At 38.1% G+C, this 25,426-nt stretch overlaps 1 protein-coding gene across 2 annotated transcripts in view; it reads left to right on the forward strand.

Moving 5' to 3' along the window:
• sbf2 (SET binding factor 2) overlaps positions 1-25,426 on the forward strand; it is a 103,868-nt gene that overhangs the window by 3,782 nt on the left and 74,660 nt on the right. For both annotated transcript variants that reach the window (XM_006780170.3, XM_006780171.3), the window contains exon 2: positions 12,784-12,869. In XM_006780170.3, coding sequence (XP_006780233.2) covers positions 12,784-12,869 — 86 coding nt within the window. The remainder of the gene's footprint in view (positions 1-12,783; positions 12,870-25,426) is intronic.

The raw sequence follows: 25,426 nt of genomic DNA on the forward strand, positions 1-25,426 counted from the left end.
TTATAAGTTGGAAAAGCTTTGGGTTCCAGAGTATTTCCCCTCCTGGATTTTCTCTTTTAATGATGACCACAACATTACTGCACACAGAAGCTGTTTCTCTGATTACGGTGGGATCACGGTCTGCAGAAACACATTAAGGCTGGTTTCAAGATACAGACTAGATAAGAGCATTCCTGGCAAAACAGAAGCAAAGGTTCTCTCTTTTAATTTCAAGTGGTTTTACAAGAATTATAATAATAATGGATTGCATTTATATAGCGCTTTTTGGGCCCCTCAAAGCACTGGTACAATTCCAATATTCATTTACTCTCACATTCACACACTGGTGGAGGGAAGCGAGGCTGCCATATCTTGTAACCTTCCGGTTACAAGACGAACTGCCAACTCTTTGAGCCACGTTGTGTTTGTATTGTAATGTCATGAGTGGTGTGTTGCAAAAGTTTCGTATGTTCTGTTCTATTAGGTTTACCTACATGTCTGATTAGGCAATCAGTGATGGCATGGATTCAGCCGGTTGCTGGGTTGATGAGATTCCCGTAATATCCCAAATGGGAATGATGCTCAGCTAGTTGTAAGAGTAAAATGTTGTTAGATGTAGACGTTAAATGTGTATCTCGGAGATCTCTATCAAGGATAAATGGCTGCTCCCAGCTTTAATAATAGTGCAATATAGAAGCTGTAACCTGGCAAATGGGAGAGTATTGGGGTTTGGTTTATTTCTAACAAACGTAACTTCCAGTTATGCAAGAAATGCGAAGCTGCCAACTAGAAGATTTGATCTAAATTGTAACTATAAACTTACTTAAGTATATTTAGAAAAACACAGTAAGTTGTCTTCATATCAGTAACATGGAAATTTTGGAAAAATAGTTAGATGGAAGTTTTTTTTTTTAATAGGTCAACCAGCTATAATTCCATGCCAGTTTTTTTTTCTGTCCAAAACTTCCATGAATTGACTTTTTGTTGCAACAAGTGTGTTTGTGCTGCCTTTTGAACCCACTTTCAAGGGAAGCACATTGGCCTTTCTTTAAAAATGATGTCACTTTTACTGTTAAGAGTTTCAATCTTTTGTCCCCTTATTTGCTCAGTTATTCAATCAGGTTGGAAATGCTTTCTAAACGCCATATATTGCTGCTTCTCAGGTTTATCTTAATGGCCGTCTTCCTAAACTTTCGCTTAACTTTGTCATTAGACCATTTCTTGTTTTGCTTGTGTTGATCGGCACCACGCAGGGTTGTAGTTTCATCTACAGAATCACATCCTTTTTCAAGTTCGAGCACTATTTGACATGCAGTCATACATCCGTAGCTTTGTGGTTCCTTCTTGTCTTCTGTTTATGCCTGCGTAGTTAAGGAGCTTGTTAGAGACTGCTTGAAATATAGAACTTTTCCTGGAGCTTTTTCTATATGGAACAAAAACTTTTGTTCCAAATAGGAATTTGATAATAAAACAAGTTAGGTTTGGAAAAAATGACGCAGGCAGTTCGTTCAGTGGGGCTGATTGACATGGGCCATTCGTTTTATCATTAAGTGCATATTATCACAAAAAACAATGCTTTTACATTTATATTACTGTGCTATGTCTTGAGCTATCCTTTGTTTCTTTTTGCATGATCATACATGGAAATGGGTTGAGGTCTCGGCTCTGGGGAGACTGATGCTATTCCACCGTCCGTTATTCATGTATGCTTTTAATGCAGTGGCGCTGTTGTTTGGGATTATTTTCATGCTGAAAAATGAAGCCACTGCCAATCAGATGCTTCCAGATGGAATAGTATGCTGGTTCGAGATCTTCATGGCATTTTTCTGTATTTATAATTCAATCAATTTTAACAGGACCCCCCCCCTCCCCAGATCAATGGCTGAAATTCAGATGACAGAGCCTCCGCTGTGTTTTACAGAAGGCTGTAGAGGCTCACTGTTGTACCTCTCTCCTGACCTTCTCTGTGCAATTTGATGATCTTATAGCGTGACAAATGCAAATTTGGACTAAGAATTTCAAATGTGTCACTCCATGAGAGTTGTTGCTACTGATTTTCAGCCCAGTTCTCGTGTAATTACATACCCCAGCCTTTTTCCCTTTTTCCCTTTGTTATGAATGGCTTCCACTGTGATGATTTGTGTGTGAGGAACATTAGATGGGTCAACTAAAGGACCAGATCTGGAGTATAAAGGTGGTGATACTAAATATGAACTGTTATGATTACTGCGCCTTTTTCTTATTTTCCTTGCAGAATTTAAAGAAATGAGGGATGCCTTAAAGCTTTTGCACAGTACTGAGAATTCATTTATGACAGTAAATGTGCACAGGAAGGACTGAACTGAGCAATGGGTGCATAACAGTTTGGGACGAAGACACACTGGGCCTTTATTACAAACTTTGTTGCAATATTGACATGGCTTTATCCGGAAGGCATTTATTCCTGATGTTAGATTAGTAAGTACTAGCTGTGACTACATAATTGTAACGTCAGTGCTCCACTGATGTTCAGGGATGTTAATTTCACGATGTATGTGGATTATAAAGTGCTGCCATGTGTCGTTTTTCTTTGTAAATCAGTAATTATCTAAGTTATGTGGTCTGTTTTGTTGTTAGTGGTAACAAACACATTGAAAATGGTGGCTGGCTCTGTGTTTCTGGAATACTCTTTTTTTTCCTTTGTTTTTGTTTGTTTTTTTTAACAAAATTTGCTGAAAGTTTGAGGTTTGTGAATAATAAATTTTAAAATGGGCTTGCAGTGACTTTCTCCATTTTTCTTCTAGTTTAGTGACAAGATAATAACGGTTACCAAGGACAGTAGAATATAAATTGTCTCAACATCAATCCGCACTTCACAGTTCTTTATTTTTGTCATCTATCTTAATGAGGGGAACACAAAACAGCCAGTTGTTAAGAAGATTTATAGTGTTTCAAGTGTTTATTTTTATTTTTTATTTTTTTTAGAAAAGTTAATTACAGGTTACACCTTTAATATCCATCTTTTTTAATATCTGCTGTTCCAGTGTATAATTAGTTACTTGATAAAATAAATATTTGTTTCAACTTTAACATTTGTGACACTGCTCCTGTAATCCTGAAATCCTTTTAGGTCCTTATGTAAATCCCGTCAGCAGAAAAATTAGGCTCTCCTGCACCCTGATTACCAGTCCTTGCATTTTTCATCACCAAGAGAGACTGTCTGTTAACAAAGTTTTGAGTTTATGGCTCTTGCACTGAGTAAGATGGCAGATGTGGAATTGACTCACTTCTGCTTTTACACTTGGATTCGCTGCCTCCATTGATTGTTTTCTTTTGGGCTCCACATTTGGCAGCGCCTCGTTTGAAATTAAACTTTGTGGTGGAAAGAACCCTGACCACAATGGGGGAGTTCCTTCCTCTCTGTTGAAGTTTAAAACTGATATGTAGGGAAACTCCACTGGCTCCTGTTGCCCCAGTCACAGTGTGTTGAAAGGTGTTAAACAATTAGAGCATTGTGATTTGTGTGGTTATGCAAATTACAGTAAAGTTCATGGCAGGGACCATTTTCGCTGTGACATTTTAAGGATAAATATATTGAGACAGATGAAACGGGTTGGTAGGATACAGCTCGATCAACACAAAATACTGTAAAACATTGGAATGGATACAGTATTGATCCTAAATAAACTCAGTGTATGTATTGCCATTGTTATAAACAAACGAGTCTCAAGAATTATATCAACACATGTAACCGAAGGCTGTAAAATAAATTGCACCTAATTGTTTGATGAAAGCTAGAAAAGGGAGTAATTCTTTGGATTGAACTGCTTGCCACCACATGCACCGCCTGAATCATGAGTAAGACATTAATATAAGAGAGCAGCACAGCCTTTAGTTTTCATGAGCTGAGTGAAAGTGGAACTGGTGAGAATTTGACTGATTAGTATATTTAAATGTTTATTTAGTTTGTAGAAACCCACTGGGGACCACTTGTCTGTGGAATATCGAAACTGGTTTAAATTATTCTTTGAGATGGAAAACAACGCTTTCAAGCTGTGAGCATAGAGGAGGCGGACAAAACTGTAATCCACATTTCAGGAAGTTGCTGTCATGTGAAAAGCTTTCAAAGGTCTCTATGCAGTCCTGTAAGAAACTCAAGTGCTCAACGTGATTCACCATCTTGAATCACCTTTAGCAGATTTTCTGTATTACTTTATCAAGCTCTCTCACACTGAAGTGGCCTATGCCTAACTCTCTTAAGGTGCTAACACAGCATTTCAGCAAGGTTGAGGTCTGGTTTTTGACTGGTTAATTGAAACACCTTGATCCTTTTATTTTCAGCCATTCTTTGATGCTGTGTTTGGGATCATTGTCCTGCTACATAACCTAGTTTGGGACATGCTTTAACTGTCACACAGATGCTAGAGTACTTTGGTATTCAGAGGTGTTTGTGGTTGGAAACGAGCCCAAATCATCACGCCTCCACCACTGTGCTTGACAGTTGGTACGAACTGTGTGTGCTGACATGTTTGGTTTAAACCAGACATGGTGCCATGCATTATGGCCAGGCATATCTTCTTTGGTCTCGTCAGTCCAGGACATTGTTCCAAAAGTCTTGCGGTTTGTTCAGGTGCAACTTTGCAAACTTAAGCTGTGTTGTTCTTTTTTAGAGAGAAGGTCTCTCTAATCTCCGTAATTATTCGGTCTGTTTCTAATTGTACTGTCATGAACTTAACATTTAACATGCTAACTGAGGTCTGTGGAGGCTGTAGCTCTTGGGTTAGCACTGCACGGTCTGACCTTGGGATGAATTTACTGGGACTCCTGGGAAGATTGTGGTATTGTATTAACTCACAACTGAATGCTCCACACCTGCAAACTGCCAAAACTTCTGCTTTTATAGTCACACTTGCTAATGACCAGTCAATTAAGTGCATTTGATTAGCAGCACTTGGCCGCTAGGTTAGTTTTTCACAGGAATTCACAGATTCTTGTGAAAACTTTCTTTTGCACTGACTGTAATTGTCTAAAGCTCCTCTCCTGGCTTTTGACCTGGGCATGACCTAAAGGGAATTTATCTTTTTGCATGTTTGTACTAAGCTTCCTGAATTAGCTGTTGATCTCAGCTAATTGTGACATCAACAGTTGTCTAATCTGTGGTACCCTTCACCATGCAAATAAAACCAAAGCTCACTTCTTTGCATATCTTGAACACAGGACATCCAGAACAAGTTAGTTTCCTGAACGTGGTCAACTTTGAGGTCAAACTGGGCCTCCGTGTACTACGATGATGATGTTACAGGAAAGATTTGGCCTTTTACAGAATTTGCATGCAAATGTTTTCATACAGGAGATCTCTATAGTAGCTGAGGATTTGAAAACATGTTTATCGTCAGGTTAACTGTGACTGAGCATCGTCGACTGTGGTGCTATTCAGACAATAGGAGCTGCTCCCCACACTGTGACTGTTTGAATAAAGAAGATTGCTACCATAGCCATATTTCTTCACATCTGGAGACTATATTGTCAACCTAAACTCTTATGGATGGAGCAGATCCAGCAGAATGTTTATGCTCAAACGATGATTATATATTCACTGTAATAGCTTAAAGTAAATCATGTTTTTAGGTTTATGCATGGAATTTCTCCTTATATTCGGGTAGTGACAGTAAAGTGACAGAAAGTGAATTAGCCATACCTGTGAACCCGTTCCAGAAGGTTCCACCTGTGTAAGTGCCTGGGCCAAAATGAGGTTAGACGGTGACGTGCATGTTACGTAAACTGGCAGAGTCCACTGGTGGCCTTTCCATACATGGTAAAATGAGCATCTGGCTGTATTTTATCAACAGTAACAGCAGGAAGATAAATCAGAAAGATAAATTGAGGTTTTTTTTCTTTTTAAGAGGAGAAACATCTGCTCTAATCAAGAAAGACTAACAACTTTTTTTTTCCCACTTGTTGTTGGGACTGTGCTAAATCACGCAACTGAGTAATAAATTATTAGGTTCATTCGATCTAAGTCACATATTTCTGTGTGTGTGTGGAGAAAGACTGCATGAAACTCTGCAGAATGGCTATAGAATTTAATAATCCCTATAAAAATAATTTAGTGAACTGTGAGAAATGTATTAAACTTAATAATAGAACAGTTAAAGCATTTTTTTATTCGTCTTGTCACAGTTTTCTGTTCAGTAAAATCGCCGATAGATTTAATCAATACCCAATGTAGAGTCAGATCCAATATCAAATCCAAAATATTGTATTTCTTGAGCTGCCCACAAGGCGATGGGGATATCCATGGTGTTACAGCACTTCCGTGCCACCTCTTACATCTCCTCTGAGATAGCGACTCGAATCTTTTGCCCTTTGTGATTTGCATTGCAGCTATTTACTGTATAGTCAGTTTTAAGCAACGTTTTAAACAATGATCATATTTTATATCAAATATTATCGTGCATGAGCTTCAGGCTGCTTACATAACACTCCGGGTCATTGACAGGGGAGCTTCAAACTAGGCAGTCGAAAAGCGATCATTTCGCCATCTGAGTGTGATGACTGTTTCCTAAATATTTCCACAGATTTCTCGAGTTTCTGCATTTACAAACAAAATACCTGTTGCAATTGTGTCAGTGACCACTGACAGCACCGACTCTAGCAAATCTAGAGTTTAGTTTAAAGGCGAGATTATACTTTCCGTGTCTGCTGGTATCCACTTTGGTCCTCGGGGCAAAAAAATTGCCAGTTTCAGATGTGCTTGCCTGTTGTGTGACTGCGTGGACTCGTCCGGAGAGAATATATATTCCAATGCACCAACTGAGCATGCGCCCCCAGGCGGTGGACTTGAAGGAGATTTCAAAGAAGTGTAAAACTACTCAGCCATTGATTCTCCAGCCATTTGTGTCCAAAGTGGACTATAATCAAGGCGTAAGGATTGCTTAAGTGGCCGATTAGATTTGACCAAATGATGATCCTTTTTTTACGCTTGTCAAACAAATCACTGGGCTTTTTCAAATTAGCTACAAACTACAAAGAAAGGGGTCAGTTTAAAGCTAAACATAAAGGATTTTAGGAAGACAACAAACAGGAACAGCCATGTTTTTCCCCCTTTCTCCTGGACACTTGGAATATTTTTGTTTTTTTATAAGCCCTTGATAAGAGTTTGCTGGGGTCGAAGTGTCAGTTTACGAGATCTATGCTTTTAATGTTTTTTCTGTAATGTGCATATCTCCTTATTAAACACTTACTAAAGGCTGTTTCACCAATATTTAGTGTTCCTAGTAAGTTAGTCCCCGAAGACATTTAAAAATTATTATTTGTATGTATCGTTTATTTCACGTTTTGTTTTTTCTGTTTGTTTTTTTTTCAGCCCTCTTGTTGGGCCATACCACACGGAGGTTGTGCTTTATTGAGCTGGAAATGCGCCGTGCTTTTAAACGTACACACGCGTGCCGTGGGCTTGGGCAATTTTAGTTCATGCCAAAAAACTGTAAAATAAATAAATAAATAAACAAGCGTTGATTTTGAACTGTATCCCCCCCTCGTGTCGTGCCAGCGGATGTTCAAATTAGCATGTTCGCATTCAGGCCTGGGTTCTATTATCCTCTCCAATGGGGTTCTTTATAGTTATCAGGGGGGCCGTATTTGAAAGCACGGCTTGTTTTAATACGAGAGTGCAGCCTCGTGGAATGCGAGGAATTCTGTCATTTATTTTCATCTGCGGTTGAAAATTAGAACCTGGAGGACTCGAAGCATGTGATTTCAATTAGAGGAGCTGTAAAAACCTGAAGACGTAACGGTCAGGCAGACTGGTGTTCTACCAGCACAAGCCATGATATATCTGCACATGCTTTTCCGTGGCAATAGTGTAAACAACATCAGGCTTCTCTTTGCTTTTAGCCTGTAAATGGAAAACATCAATGCTTTCTAAGTTAATGACGCAAATTATTTTTGTCACTTAACTCTCTGACTTGGTATCAGTGGTACACAGCTTTCCTTGCTACGCATGCACAGTGTTTTTAAAGAACTTCGCAGGTAGGTCCTAGGGTTTTTGCCAATGAACTTCAGGGCCAATGATGACCAGAGTGATAACATGTACAACTTGCCAGTCAAGGCAATAGTTTGTATTTCACACCTTTGCAGTCTTTTTGAATGAATGCATGTGGGAATTTGATACATTCAGCATTTCAAAATGAGAAAAAGCAGACCGAGGGAGTTTCTGTCTGTTTGATTGATTTTTAAAAAATGAATGCTTAATGTAAATGAGTTCATCCAGAGGCTAGCTATTTCCTGCACTGCTCTGTCGTATTCTGGTATTAATCTGAGCGTGTGTGAGGGGAGAGCGTGTTGCAGAGCACATGAGACGCAGACAAAGTTGTCGATCGCTGTATGTGAATGAGGCTCTTCAGCTCGCGGAGCACGTTTTACTTTCTCTTAATGCATTAAGTAGGAAATAAACATGTCTGTGGCTGTCTCTCTCTCGCTCTCGCTCTCACGCAACAGCAGCTGGTAGATAGATGGCAGGACGTTACCTGAGTGTGAGGTTAAATCCATTCCCTAAGTGGTTCCAGTCAACTCAAACAGTATCATTGACTTAGGCAGTCTCACTGTCTTCTGCCTCCTTTTGTACATAGCTTGTGTGATGTTAGATTAAGGCTTACCCCCCGCAGCCCCCACCCCATACCGTCTGTGTTGCAGGTCTCCTTCAACTTGTTGTGGCTGAAGATAATTTTTACGGCTCTCCCTGCATGTTTCTGAATTAATCTAAACATCTCAAGTGCCTAAAACCTTTGCGCAATACTCTGCATACAATTCCGAATCCAGGCCATCGGTCCCATTAAGGCCAAAGTGCTTCAGCATGATTAATTAGTTGCTTTGCAGCGGTCTACATTTCATGGCATTGCTGACAGCAGGCTTGAGGCGCTTGTTGCATGAATGCTGCAGCTGTAGGATCTCATGTCACTCTGATAATGTATTGCAGTTGGGTTTTTTTTTTCCCTGTTTGTTCAAGCAATTCGGCTTCCCTTGGCATATGACCTATTGCCAAACTGTGACACAGGGGCTTCATAAGCAGTCTGTTGAATAGCTTGCTGAGTCACAGCATTTGACTGTGTTGCTTTAGGACTGCTGAAGTGCACTGAGTCGGTTTTACACTATCACTGGTGGCTTATGTTGATTGTTTTTTGTTTTGTTTTTTTTGGTGGGGGGCGGGGGACTGGAAAACCTTGATAAGAAACGGAAATTGTTGCACATCAAAATGTATTTGTATAGTGATGCAAAGTGACTCTGATGGGACCAACATTATTACAAAATAAAAAATAAATTAAAAAAAATTAAAAAACGAACATCACATTGTATTCAGAAAGACTTAAAATAAGTGATAAAGACCATAAACTCGTCAGAAAAGTGTACACTGAGCTCACAGACATAATTTCTCATCTCCAGAAGCTTTGCCCATCTTTCAATTACAGTCTCTGATATCTGACTTTTGAACTCCAAATGGTGGCCGATTGGTTAATCTGTGCCGAGTATGCAGGAAAGTTACAGATTCTGGTCGTGCAACAAGGTCAGTTGACACTCGGCACGCCATAAAACTGTCAGGATTCAAGGCTAGCATGCTATAGCTGACGGACAGCAGCTGGTGCGTCGAAACGTTCCAAGTGGAGCTTGTCCCAGGAGAGCAAGTATGGAGACATAAATAGATCTCTGACAGTAATTGTCTCTGAATGGGCGTGAGTGCATTTCACGAGGAGTATGCATAGTGTTACACCCATATTTGATAGGCTGTCGTAAGCTGCTAGCCTAGCTGCAGCACAGGTACACATACAAATGCAGACTTTCGAAGAACCTCCCTGTTTATTCCTATGCTGAGCTTGACAGGTGCTGCTTATGCTTTGGCGCTCTTCCTAACAGCACTGACAGAATGTACTTACTATACGATGCTGTGCAGTGTCCTCACACATCCTAAGATAAAATATATTCAAATCCATCAAGAAATGTCCTTGTGTGGCTTCTTGAGGGTTTTTCTTTTTCTTTTTTACTGTCTGAAATTAAAGTTGCAGGTTATAAATTATGTTTAAAAGGCACATTGCTTGGTTTTGATTTCCCTAACCATTGTAACTGTTTCATATGATTCTAGTGCTAGCCAATACTTACATCATGCTTTTGATTGTGGCATGTGGAAATTTTTTTGTTTTTAAATTTTTCCATGTAGTAAATTCAAAAATATTTTCGAAGTGTGTTTTAATTATCGAGATTCTACAAAAAATGTTCAGCGCCATATGTGACAGCAAAAACAACATTTTTTATTGATTGCATAAACAAAAAAACCTCTGTAGGGCTATTTATACAGTTTAGTTAAAAGGATTCCAAAAAACGAGACACATGTATTCAATTTCTGTCTGTTTCTTTCGTACTCTCCTGATAAAAGGCAATTTTCTCTTGGCCGATGAATAGAAAGGGTGTCCTAACTGTCAGAGAGTGACTAAGAGTTTAAAATAACGTGAAGATGAAGTCATGGGGTCAGGCAATACATTGTGACAAAGTGTATGTTGTGAAACAGTTTTTGGCATGTTAAGTGGGGGGAATTTTTCCCTAATTAGATAAAAGCTGCTTTTTTTTTTTTATTAGCCTTCAACATTGCTAAACAAGAATGCTGCAGTCATATATCAAGTCCTAAATACATATTGTTTTTGCATAAGTGAATTATTGCATCTAATTTTGGTTTTGGGGTTTTGCAAGACCCGGCCATATGGGGTCCTGGGGGAAATCGGTGAGGGAGTTATTTCAGCGGTAGAGCTTTAGATGGTCAACCTCACTAATGGGAAGTTCACGACAACTGCTATAGATCGGAATCCAGCTCTCTGTCACCACTAACAAACCCTGCCATTCACTTTTGTTATTTTCCTAAAGAAATTGTTGATGTTGGCAGGAAAGCATATATACATATGCATTACAATGTAATGTACCAATAAATGCCATCCACACTTAGAGTACATAGTGGGGACAGAGAGCTGGATACCAATCTATAGCAGTTGTAGTGAACTTCCCATTAGTGAGGTTGACCAGATCATTCAGTAATTTCATGTATTCACTTCACAGTAATATGCATTTAAGATTAATTATGGACTTTAGCTTGGAGCAGTGGGTTTTTATAATATGAATTTAAGTGGAGACTGTCCTCACTGTACATCTTCAGTGACAAAATTACCACCTAGGGTTTAAATGCTTTTAGTCTCCATAAAAGCGTGTATAAGTGTACTGATAAATAACTTAAAGTATTCTCACACACACCATAAGCTTAATGTTGTCTTAGTATTTGCTTGTCCATACGCTATCACTGAAACAGGCCTTCTGAGTCCTGTGATCTGCTTTGTGTTAATGTTGTAATTTTCATGTCTCTCTCACACACGCATTCCTCCTTAAACATCTTGCCTTACTCAGTCTCACCAGGACTTTTTTCATTATTCTATCCACAACAAGTTTTTCACCAACTTTGCAAGAATGCATTTCAGAGTTATTGAATTGGTTTTGATGATAATACTGCAGCGATGCTGGAAGATCATTCACGAAAAGATAGGTGGCATTCAATAACCATGATTTGATTCTTTTAGCATACCGTCTCACACCGACTCAATTTATTTGAAGCGTATCTTCAGTTAAAGCAGATAAATTGAAGGAACCAAGCAGATGATTTTTTTCCATGTGGTTAAATATCTTTATTTAATAAGGTAGTTTTTTTTTTTTTTTTTTTTTTTTTTTTTGTATTAACTGGTATCCAGAAATAAACTAAAAGATTTTACAGAAAACATTGCCACATTTGCTGACTTGTCTCCAAAAAAAAAAAAAAAGGAAATACTGAAAAACAGACAACACTTCCAGTTCCTGAAGGGGTTGATTTGATGAAACTCGGTAGTTCATGTTTTGTTTGGCATGAATTGCTCCCCAGTTCTCTGATACATTTATCCTCATCCTTTCAACCTATTTGACTTTCACGCATAACATTTTAAATTTCTTTTTACAAATGTATTTTCTATATGAAAAAAAAAAAGTATTTTCTATATGTATTTTTTTTTCAGTACGATCTTTTTTTCAGTTCCCTTTTACAGGTAAAAAAGGGAGAAAAAAATCTTGTTATTAATTCTCAGCATTTTCTCACTTCCTGGTTGTTGTGAAAACACTTTTAAATGACTTTTCTTAGAAATCGTCAGATGATTTGGGTTTTTTTCCAGATAAAGGAGAAACTAAGTAATGACCTTTTTGCACGTTACATCCTTTCATGCTGACTTTCATTTGTTATTTGTTGATAAAGAGAAATCTTTAAATTGAGGTATTGTTATATTACATATCAACATGTTGCTGAATTGGTTGACTTATATACATAAATACATATACATTAATGACTTTTTTTTTGTTTCTGGATTTCTTTCATAAATATGTGTTACTTTGTTGTATGAAAGTTCTCTTTGGAAAAAAAATGGATCAGTTTCTTCTGTTAAAACACAATGTAGAGTACCGTGTGGTTATACTTGCTGATTACACGGTTACATTCAGAAGCATCCATCCCTTAACAAAAAAATGGTTAGATGTAAAGTTGATTTGTTGTTCTTTAAAGGTTGTTTTCTGCCCTGTGTGTTGGCGTTGTTGATCCACTTTGGTATTGACATTAAAGCACGGGTGTGCCTTCTTGATGCCGTACAGTGCTTGAGACTTGAACAGTAATTTTACACTGTGAATATTAAACTAAACCTTGCCCTGTTTAATCTATGTTAATGCACTAAACGTGTTCTGTAATGATTGACCAGTCTTTGTCTTTGCTTTTACCTGCAGGTTCAGGAGAGGGATGTGGAAAGATAATTCAGCGATTTCCCAAAAAGGACTGGGACGGAACAGCTTTTCCTCAGGGGGTGGAAATGGCAAGTCATGATACCTACTTCTGTACTCACAAATGGGCTCAAGGGTTCTAAAAGTTTTGATCACTTAGTGCCAGTTTACACTCACCTGCTATTTAGCCTTAATTCTTTGTAGCATAGATGCAACAAGGGGGTGGAAACATGGCTCAGAAATTCTATCATTATTGATACAAGGCAGGATGGATTCATGTTTTCATGTTGTTTACACCAAATGCTAACCCTACCGTCTTAATGTCACAGCAGAAATATCGACTCACCAAACCAGACAAGATTTTCCCATTTTTTTTAAAATTGTCCTATTCTGCTGAGCCCTTTGAAATCGTAGCCTCAGTTCCCTGTTCTTCCACTACTACAAGCCGTCTGGTTCATTGTGGTTTGATGTGTTGTACATTCAGAGATTCTCTTCTGCATACTTTGGTTGTAGCAAGTGTTTGAGTTACTGTTGCCATGCTGTCAGCATAAAAGCAGTCTAGCGATTCTCCTCTGACCTCTCGCAACAAAAAGGCATTTTCACCGCAGTATTTTAGATAAACTGAGCTTTTATGAGTAACGAGGGGAAAAAATCTAGAAATTTGACCCTTCCTTTGGCCTCTTTTACCACTACCTCCACAGCACGTCTCATTAAGAGAACTGTGATATTTCACCTTTAGTGTACACTTGTTTTGCTTTGATAGTTAATTCTGATTGACTGGTATCTAAATATTTCCATCTTCATGGTAACTAACGATTGTGCCGTTTGAAGTGCTGACCCCACTTCGTGTTTAACGGTGGACCTTGTTGAATAACACTACATGCTTCCTGATTCAATGTTAGGAAACGTGTTTTGTGGAAAGCGCTGCATCATAAGAAACATTTGTCACAGGGAAAAAAAAGAAATCTGAAGTATTTTCAGCGTCAGATGACAGATGACACCCCAGGGAATTTTCTCTTGCCCTTTGGAGCTTGTGTATCAGATATTGGCATTTCCTGTTTCAGCTAAATTGTTTACTCCAGTTTGTTTAAACCCTTTTCACAGTCACTAATTGGGTAACCCCTTTCGTCTCCTTTTCACATTTTGCCCACCCTGTTATCTGGTCTCCATTTCTGATTCTCTCTCCAGCTTCCTGTTAAGTCATGTTAAGGGAACTAGCTTGTTCCCCTCCTTTTTTCTTTTGCAGGGTGACTAAGGGGTCTGTGACTGGGGGTCTGTTTTCCTTATATGGACAATATATGGATGAACAAATATTTGCTTCTCAGCACTGGGAAAACTGTCAATCTCTGGGGTAACATTAGCAGTTAACAGTATCTTACTGCACAGGACACGAGCGCCTGCGTTATATCTGTTTTGTTCATTTATATTAGCTACTGCAGATAAGCTTTTAATGACTAAGCTAAATGGTTCAGGCAGCCAGCAGAGAGGGAAAACAGCAAAAGGACTTTGCATCCAAACGCAGTACTTGCACATGATGCTGTCCTGCTCATCTGTACATTGTTTCATTTTTTTCTCACTTCACCGAGGCAGCGCCTGCTCTCCTCAATGCTTGACTTGAATGTAACAATCAAACGGTTGCACAGCTTTGTTGCCAGATTTCTTCTTTTTCTGCAAAACAATATTAAGTTTTAGCTCATGTATAATATTGTTGATCCATGTGTTTTAAAATAATAACAATAATTTAAAAAGTAGGTTTTATAGAAAGTATAGAACTGAAAATACTAAAACTGTTAATCCTAACTACCAGCCTGTTTGGGGTACTTTGAGAATAAAGCTATGCCACCCACTTTGAGACTTCTTTGTTTTTGGGCATCAGTCAAATGAAAAGTAGCCTCCTTTGATAATCAATAAAATATATAGCCTCAAAACTTAATAACTTAAATAATAGTGAAACTTTCAAAAATTGACCAGTTTCAGTTTAATTTTGACTGAAGTTCAGCTGCAGGTCGATTTTTTATTTTTTTATTTTTTATTTTTTGAGTCAAAGTCACACTGAGCCACAGGTTCGAGACCCCTGACTTATAAGGTAAAGATCACTGTAAATCAATACTTTGTTATCTTGTCATGAAAGTGATCATTGCCAGGATGAACACATCAATGGGGCCAGAGAGGTCGCTGCATGGTTTTACAATATTTGACTCATTCTGTGATCACATGCAAAACTCAGGTTTTATCTTTTTATTGCATTTTGGTAGGGTGTAAAGTTTGGAGCACACATGCTCTTCATCAGACCAACTTCTTCCTGATTGTCCTCTGATGGAGAGCAGGTGGACGCCAAACGTTACACCTTACGAAATGCAATAAATATATAAAACTGCTCTGCTCTTGTCAGTGTGTTTCATACATATTTCAGCCCGTCACCTGCCTCGCCTTTTGGAGTGGATCTGCATGTATTTTTCCTATCTTGTGACTCATGCTACAGCCTTTTGCTGCCACCAGATCTCAGCCCTCTTGAACACTTATGAAAGATTTTAGACCACATCTGTTAGGCAGCTTTCTCCACCCCATCGCCATCATCAAAACAACAAATAAAGTGAATATTTTGTGGAAGAATGGTATTCAGCCATCCAGAAGTGTTTCAGGGAGATACTCTGTGCCAAGATGCATTAAAACTGCTGTCAGGGTTGGTCACTCGACACCTTGCTAAGACACTCTGTTGTTTTTTGTTTTGTTTTTTACTTTAAATTGTGACCCTTCTGTAACTTCACCGCATACAAGTTGCATAATGTGAGTCAGATATCTATGCCAAGATAAACTTAGTTTATGCAAACATTTGGCATTCCACAAAAAGTCAGGTTTAGATGAGGTAAGTTTTTCACTAGGATAGAGTCTTTTGTGGAGTGGAGTTTGTAATTTATTCTTTTCATATAATATTTGAAGATTTAAAAGTTTAACATTATAGTCCTGTCTCCGTCTTTTAGATGATTTACGAAAAAAGGTTTGTTTATCTTTTAATGATTGATTAAACGATGGCTGTATGGCTGTATGGCTTCAGCTGAAATCTTTAGGATCTCTGTCACGGTCAAAGAGACGCTATTATTCCGACTTTTGTTTACGCAGCAGTATTTATAAGGCAGATGAGGACAAGTGAGGCTGTTATTCCGCCACAAACGGACATATTGTGAGTGGGCGGTTTGAATGGCATGCAGGCGTCTTCCTGTGTAACTAACTGAGCCTGCTGGTGGCCGACAGGAATGTCTCATTGGGAGTCATTATTTAGATACGAGCAACCGTGTGTCATGCAGCAAAGCTCAATGCTCCTCAAAGCCGACAAACCACATCGGTGACTGGCGTAGTTCAAGAAATGAAATGAAGAGAATGTGTCTAGACTGGCGAGTTTTTTTTCTTTTTTTCTTGAGTTCAAACCCTAGTTTACTCTAAGTGTGTCTGAGAAAAAGAAACCAAGGTGGCTCTGTTTTCTCTGCATCATCCCTTAAGTATCCTGTCAAAGATTCATCGAGTTTAAATATAGCAACACTGAAACACGTTTAGCTGAATCTATTAGTTTAGTGGTTCCAGATGTCATTGAAGACCCGCATAGCATTCTTTTTGGGCTTGTGTGGGTGTGTGAATTTTTATCTTTCCGGAGTGATCCCCACCAATGCTTCTTCATTATGTGTCAGCCTGGACTCAAATTAAGACATACAGCAATCCCCAGTTTGCAAAGCAAGCATAGGAATGATGTTTCTCACTAAAGGCACTGAAAAAAGGACGGGGTTTTTTTTCCTCTTTTTTTTTTTGCAAAAATCACATTTTGTACTTTGAAGATATGACAGTATTTGCAAGTTTAGTTTGGACTGTTGAATAACATGTTGAATAGGATTCATATGTTCAAGTCTTTCAAATCTTCTTGATTAGAAACAAACAAAAAAAGCACCCAGAGGGGTAAGCAAGGACAGGAAAGAGGGGCTTGTTCCAGAAATTAACTTTCCTACTATGTTGTGTGTGACAAACTTTGGTCAGGGGCCAAATGACTGAAATTCCAACTTTGAAGCTTTAATGAAGATACACCATAGTGTTTAACAGACCCACTCAGCAATTTGCATTTTGGCCCTGTTTTGAGCTGGTATGTAAACCATTATTATTTGCAGATTTTCTCCACTCCATGAAAAAGAAAATTGCTTTTTACAAACACTAAGGAGCACATCAGTGGATAAAGCTGAGCACGAAAAGCATTTTGCGGTCACAACAGGCCCCCAGCAGACTAAATAACCACAGATGAGGAATGCACCAAGAAAAAGCGTTTACAACTTGCGCTCGGAAAAATGTGTTTCTAATCTTTGCAGGCAAGTGATGATGATAGGAACCAGCCCAAGAACTCATCTGGTATGGATGAGCCAGGTCTGTAGATGGAGGTCAGTGCACCTAGTACATTTCCATCACCTCGCTTTTCAGAATTGGGTCACATCCTTATGCTATACTGTAAATTAGCTAACTTTGAAGGTAGTGCAACTTTAGGACCCCCCCTAGGAGTTTTCGCAATCAAAAAAAATGTTTTATTTATTTATTTTACCAAATTTCAGCAATGATAATTGCTGTCTGGGTCATTAGCAAATAAACAGAAGTAAGTAACAATTTTTCCTTATAGGGTGATTAAAAAAAAAAATTCCCCAATACTGTTGGTAGAAACAAATTTATGTTTGGTTTTCGGTAACTTTTTCTGTGAAGGTCCTCACTGAGTCGTCATGTGACAGAAGCTAGCTAAGCAGAAGGTTGTAAATATGACTGACACAGTGATGCAAAGGTTAACCTGAATCCAAGATGCAGAAGGCTAAATGTGGCTCCCCATGTGATTATTGATTTTTCGCTTATTCTGTTCAAAATGAATGTGGTGAGCTGTAATAAGTCTAAGGCTGCTTATTTTCATATTTCTAGAGTAATTTACTTGCACGCAGCTAGCCCATCAACATATTAAGTTATCCAATTGGTCTTCTTGTGGCTTTAGACATGCATTTACAGACGCTGGCTTATTTAAGCCAAATAGGGAAAAGACCTATTCATTGGCAATTTAAAGAAGAAAAAAAAAGCCTGGTCCTACAGTAATACGTAGGGAAATGTGTTACCAATTAACTTTATGTTTAATAGTTGCAGCCCTTGCTGGTCAGTGCCAGAAATACTTAGTTTAACTAAATATTTATTCGTTCATAAACTAAAGTAGTTACCGGTCATATTCAAGATGTTAAAGCATTACCCAGCACTAGTCCTGGTGGGAAGCAACACTGTCAGAGTATTACTTTGGCGAAAATTGAGTCCGTCTGGTATTATTTTTGAACTACTGAGTTTTCTTGTCTAATTGCAAGCACCCTTTAAATCTCAGTGCATGTTAAGGGCCATAAGCTGCTCAGTTGTTGACACCATATTGGTATCAAATTAAGTTTTTTTTATTCTTCCTCTGTTGTTCCCTCTCAAAAAGCCTTCTGCTTCCGACACACTCTCTCCTTTCTTGTTTTATGGGCTCTATTAATAGTACTTGTAAAGTCTACACTGTCAGACAACCACATGGACTTAAAGCTGTTTGATCTGATCTATCTATTTGTGAACAACAAACACAAAAGCTTGTCCAAGCTTGCTTTTGCTGATTAAAGTGCAAAGTGCTGGTTAAAGTTGTAATTTATGCCTGCAAATTTCACCTTAAAAACCTTCATGTCTTCTACCTGTGCCAGTTTATGATGAAAAGGTTTCTCTCTGTTGTTGTTGTTGTTTGTTGTACAAATGGCACATAAAAGAAATCAAGTCTGTTAAAACCGATTATAATGATCCCACTCAGACAGCCTTTATTTCTCTTTTCAACAGGTACGAATACAGGCTGCTCACTGTAATTGAAATATCAATCATGAGTTATTAATTATGCACATATTTTTAAAAAAATTATGTCATTACTGGCTGCAAAAAAAAAAATCTGTTGCTAAGTAAGATGGCGTTCATGGCAAGAAAAAAAATTCAAGATTCTAGTGATTAAAAAGATCTTTATATAAGGTGACAGACATAAAAAGAGAGAGTGCATATTATTATTTTGCTTCTAACGAGACAGACGTTCTGGTAATTTGTTTCAAAGTTTTCTTGAGCAACAGGTTTCCAGGCTTATGAAGGTCAGTCAAGCATAAAAAAGACACCTAACTCAATGCATAAACCAATGTTGTGTCTACACATAACAGGAAGCTTAGCAAAGAACCAGTTCTATCCCTGCTAGTAATAAAGTGTAACAACACATCGTTTATTCCCATGTATTTTATTTAATCTATAAAAAATGCCAAAGATAACACAGTGAGTGTCTGCAGCTATCTATATAACATGGTGGAGGCTCTGTCATGGTTTGCAACTGCATACCAGCCAGTGCTGCTGTAGCTTTGCTCTAGTTAGCAGTGAGAGCAGCACATGCGGACATTGACCAATCAGCTGAAAGGAAGAAAAATCTGGTCAAAATGTGTACTTGCAAGTTGAAACTCGCACACAAGTTTTTTCCTTTGTATCTGTAAACAGACCTAACAAAAAAATTGTAACTTGTGTAAATATTTTTCACGAACACAAATCTTTTTTACACAGAAACTCTCATCTCTGGATGCACAAACATAAAATTTTGAGATATTTTGGTTTACAAGGTTATAAAACTCAGTTCACAGCTACGCAGTCTGATTTACAAGTACAAAATATTTACGATCACAATTTGAGCCCTAATCTTGTCACAACTGATGGACTTGCAGAGTTGCAGCGTAGGTAGAACTGCAGTAAAGTAATGTAAGATTTGGATCCACCATGTGATACCATGAGGAAAAGGTCTGATTAGCAACTGCTTTTTTTTTTCTTTTTTTTTTAGCATAGCAATTATCCCAAACACACGGCAGCTAACATCCAAAGAAGAGCTTTGGATGTCCTTCAAGACACCCAGAGAACTATTCCTGAAGACTACTTTAAAAGAAGTAGTCTTCAGAATTCAAGCTGCGTGATAGATTAAAAGAAGTCACGGCAAATATTGACTTTCAGGCTCCTTAGAATTGTACAAATGATGTTTTTGTTTTTTTTATTTCCATTTATGCTCTCGGATGTTTGAATAGATCACTTGCATTTTCCTAGCAGTATATAAAGAAATCAGGGGTGGCTCAAGACCTTTGCACAACCCTGCATGTACAAATCATTATGTTTTGTGTACACGACAAAATCCAATCAAATAGAATACAAAATCAAGTGATTACCTCATTTGAATTATGCATTTTTTAGGCTGATGGGACTGGTCACCACCACCCACAGTGTATGAAAGGTCACGTAGTTTGAGGAGTTCATATTCTAGCACAGCAGTCCCCAACCTTTTTTGCACCACGGACCGGTTTATGCCCGACAATATTTTCACGGACCGGCCTATCGCGGATAAATACAACAAAATAAAACTAGTACCGGTACCGAAAAAAAGAAGATTTATTCATAACACAGGTGAAAAGATCCAGGAAAACAGAGTTAACGATAAAAACGATAACAAAAAAACCCTGAAAACCATACATTTCACACCTGAGCCTCAACTCTCGCGGCCCGGTACCAAACGACTCACGGACCGTTACCGGTCCGAGGGTTTGGGGACCGCTGTTCTAGCACATGCCATCGCCTCCAAAGTGACCAGATTAGCACCTAATTTTGGATTTTGGAGTACTGCAGCATCAAAACACCAATATCTTTCAGAAGAATCCCTTCAACAGAGTTTCACAGGGGTCACTAAACCTGTTCTTGCAATGAGTGGTGACCCGTCACTTTATTTACACATTGTCTTTTTTTTTCTTTTTCTTTTTTTAAATCCTCTCATTTTTGGCTGATCTCTGACTTGACCACCTGGTATTAGTTTGGTTGAATAAAATTATTTAGAGGCCCATAAAAAATCTCTTATATAATACTTTAACTCAAGTGACATTATCATCCCCTGAGAGTTACATACACAACACACTGTGCAATAGAAATGAATAGGTCTTTGTGTTTATGCTCGACTTGGGTTTTCATCTGTTTATGTGTGTTGGGTGAGGTGAAGTATCTTAACAACTGTGCCTGAGAGGTCAAACACATTCCTAAGCACCACAAAGTTCAGTGTTGAACATGAGGGTGAGTCTATTACATGTAGCCTGCGGACAATGTTCTGTCAACAGACTCATTCCTGCTGTCTCCTCTGTAATTCCCGGTAGGAAAACAAAGCATCTCCTCAGAAGATGTAGCCTCAAATCAGTGTCCTTTGATCATGTGCTAGGCACAGGGCTCACCACATTGCGCTCAAGTTGGGGCTCTGCATTTTATGCAAGAGGTCAAAGTGAAGTTTTAGTGCTATATAATTCAGTGCTGAAATAATTAGTCAGTTAATGAGAAATGATTGTCGGCAGATGTAACAATTGCTTATTACTTAAAATAATTTATTAAATAATAAAAATATTTGCGTGTCCCAGCCCTGGTATGTGCTTCAGTGTGCATTTTTATTGTTTTTAGGTTTCTGACTGATTGAAATAATTATCGTGACCTCAGGGGGCATTTTTTTTTCTTCCCATTTTCCACAATTAATTTAATCTTGGCTTTAATTGCATTGTACTAATACTTTCCACAGCAATAATTTCCTTAAATTGGTAAATGAAAGACACGTACACAAATGGCGCCTACAGTGTCCCAATCAGTCAAGCCAGCATGAAAGTGCCTGAAGTGCATTACAATAAATATTCAGATAACATTATGGTCTCACACTAGCCTGAGTCATCTCTGGTATGCATTTTCGTGGTCCTTAAAACTAAAATTAGATGTTTTCTTGATTGACACAAGGGTCGGTCTGTCATGCTGAGGTGAAGTGTTAGTCTTCCTCATCTCTCCACAACTCTACGTAATTGCTGTTTGCCCAAAGTTGAACTTTCTTATCCCACTGACCCAATATAGGGGTCAGTGGTAAACCTAAATTCATTCTTCAGAACAGTCCTTGAAAATTCTGTTGACAGGATATGCAGCATATGCAGCACATCTAGGCTAAAAAGTAGGAATGAATAAATCAAGTAACTATGATATAAATGACTTTGTCAGGCGGTTTCAATTGTTGGGATGTGGAGTTATTGCAGCAAATACTGTTTTAACCTTTTGACCTTTTTTCCCCTTTACAAGCCTGTGGTTTGGTTAACATTTGTCCCAACGACACATTACTTTGTTACTTAGTAGTTTTTTGCAGGTTAGTGATACTAATACCATATCTCTGAAAATACTTAATTCCATAGGCATTTTAAGCAGTATATGTACCAAGGATGGTTGTCAAAAAAGATACTTTGTTACTAATTGATTCGTGACTAAAAAGTCACGGATCGGATTAGATACTCCTTTACTCATTTGTAACAGTATTGAATCCAAAAGCCTGTAGCTAACACTCAGCCCCTCTCCTCACTAGCAGCTGAACACATAAACAGTAGCACAGCAAACTTGGCAAAGCATCTTACAGACCAACACCCCAGTCTTTATGAGGAATTTTATGAAGTCAAGCCCAGTTATCATAAACTTCCCTGTCCAGTACATACTTTAACATTAGCTGTTTAGCTATTTGTAATTAGCTGATAGCCACATAAGGCATCCGTTAAGTAAGGTAGCATGCACTGTAGCAGCTAATGATGTGGGGGCTGAGGAGCAAAGATTATCAGTTGGTCAGTTCTGATCATCTGCTGTGTTAAACGCAAGACATAGTGTTATATTAACTGGATACCTCAATTATTTTTGTTGAAGGGTGTTATACTTCTGAAAGTCTAAGATTGAAATCAAGAAAGGTTTAATAGCAACAAAACTAAATCGGTGACAGCCTACCTTAAAAACTCCAACTGACTTTTCCCTTTTTTTCCCTCTCTAGCTACACCTGTGATTTCTAAGCATTTTAGAAATTAGTTTGTCTATCCAAGCTGTGGTTTTGCATTGGCTATGCTTCCATACTGAGACAAGGTCTAACTTCCGACACTGAGTTCTAAAAAGTATAACTGCTATTTTATGAACTTTTTTTTTCTTGTGTTTTTGGAAATTTCTTGTTTCAGTTTACAAGTTGTAGGAATTGTAGTGCATATGGTGCTCTCTGAGGCATTGCAATTAGTGTCCTGCATTCAAACAACACTAAATCACATGTGCTCCTACAGTAGGCTAATCCAAGGCTAGCTGATAACAGAGAGACACTAGGATAAATTGGAGAAAGGTTACTGTACTCTGTGTTCTGTTGTTGAAAAGGCTGCATTTTTTCCTGTGGCATATACAGTAAATGCAAACACACAGAGTACCTGCATGAAATGCAGAGAAGTACATGTATTGTAACAGCATATGATCTTACTTTTTTTTTTTGTTTCTCTGCTTGTTGTTGTTCAAACATTAAACTTCAGTTCCCATCTTCCTTTAAAGGAATGTGACCTGACTTGACCAGATTCACATGTGTCATGTCTCTTGTCTAGAACTTTAACTTGTTGAACTCTTGCTTTTCCTCCAAATCCCCGCTGTAATGAGGAACAAGGCTTCACTTCCAGAAAAGATGCTCAAGTTATTAGAAAAATGTGAACTGCAAGTGTCATGTGTGGATAGTTTATGTCCACTGGGCCAGAGTACAAATGGTGAAATTCTAACTGAAATTTAAAATATGGTTTTAATTAGAGATATTCTCAGGAAGACGAAGTCTTGGACCTGACTGCAGCAAGACCTGGGCTGCGCCCCCCCTTAAGTAAAAATGTTCCTTGAAATCATAGTGAAACTCAAATTTAGTCCACTGCACAAAAAAACAGAAAGTAGTAACTTAAACTGTGTTTAAGTTATTTGTTGTTATAACAAAAAGACAAAAAGACAAAAAACCTGAAAAAAAAAAATTTCTCTGCTGATCCAGTAGAGTTGTTAAGATATCTGCCACCGTTTCTTTTTAGTTGCTGGTAGACTTTTTCTCCACTTCAATTTGGGACTTTAAAAAGTTTTAGGCTTCTTTTAAACACCCTCCTGGTGAAAGTACTGCTACAACATCACCCAACACACAAACAAACAGGGTCTTTAAGTCTTATGTTTAAGGTTAAAATGTTCACTGTAACTATTTGTTTTCTTGTCATCTTGCTCTTGTCCTGCAAAGGACTTAAGCAATGAAAATGAAAAAAAAAAAAAACAAACCTCAATGGAAGTGTTTTTCAACTGGCAGAATCATATAGATGTGCTTTACAATGACTAAACAATAGCAACCACCTTCGTAGATTAAATCTGTAATTTATTTTTGAAGCAAACTCCTCCCGTACTCGTTGTTTTCTTTTGACTGTTATGTGTGGCTGAAATATATAAGAGCAATATTAACCGTATTGCTAGTTCTACTCACCTCATAGAGCTCGGCAATATGGCTAAGAAAAATCTGACCTTGATATAATATGATATGATAAAGAGACTGAATATTTATTTGTAAGACAACAAACCCAATTTTTGTGCAAGAATAAAAAGAATTTAACAAAAGGAGTACAGCATGATAACAGTGGTATGCTGGGTGAACTTTACTCCCTCTAAGAAGCAGCAGTTTCGACCCTTATGGGAAGTAAGTGACTCGTTTACCTGCACTAAGCTGCAGTTGTAGTGCAGCTTATTGAGGTTCAGAGATCTGCCACAAAGTGTTTCGATAGAAACTGTTATTGAGAAGAGTTGCATGCCATTTTTTTTCTGCCTCAGAGAGGCGATAAAGGCCCTGATTGTCCAGTGTTATGTTGCATATCCTCTCCACCCATCTAGGAGCCAAGATAAAAGTAAAGACACTTCACAGGAAGGGTAACGTGAGTGCACACACAGCAATTAGAACGAGAGCCCTAGAATGTTTTTTACTGATAAAATATAGTCGATTAAAAACACAAAAACATGATTACTTGTTTAGCATTGTTCAAGAATATTCAATATTCCAACTATGGTAATATAGTATATAAAATAAAAATGATCTATTAAATAGCACCCAATATAGTGATATCTATGTCATATATGTACGTTCAGCTCTACAGGTTAGGCAATATAATAAGCACAAATGAAAGAAGCGTACTCTGCTTTAATGCCTTAAAAATCTCTTTTAATGCATCAAGTGTCTTAAAGTTTAAGATTTTAGCCAAGCATAACTGAAGCTTTTTGTCTCATATCTAACCAGAACACCAAAGCTGTTTTGTTAAACCTCCTCGCATCTGGGCTTAGGTCAAGTTCAGTTCACTTGAGAGAAGACTCACCCTTTCAGCTATGAGGGGTCATTTATCTAACCTCTCTGTTGGTTGGATAAGCAAAACATGACAAAGCTTTACTGCATTGTTCATAATCATGCAGGCCTTGTCAGTCCGATTTAGGCTTATTGCCAAATAACTGACTTATGAAAGAATGAAACCTAATTATATCACCTTATGGATTGGCTCATGTGTGACATGTCGCGCTGCACGTCAGTCTTCTGATGTTTGTAAAACTATGAGAGAGAAACTAAACACTGCATTCCAAATAGCAGGAAGCCCTTCCAGCTAGCGGGAAAATGGGACCGTGTGTACATCAGGAAGATCCACAGATGAGTAATCAATGCTTTATGTGCCAGTGAAGCTAAACACATCAGGAAACAAAGCTGGAGTTGTCAAGCAGGCAGGAC

The sequence above is a fragment of the Neolamprologus brichardi genome, chromosome 1 (assembly GCF_056152115.1).
Source record: "Neolamprologus brichardi isolate AB-2024 chromosome 1, ASM5615211v1, whole genome shotgun sequence".
NCBI classification, from domain to species: Eukaryota; Metazoa; Chordata; class Actinopteri; order Cichliformes; family Cichlidae; genus Neolamprologus; species Neolamprologus brichardi.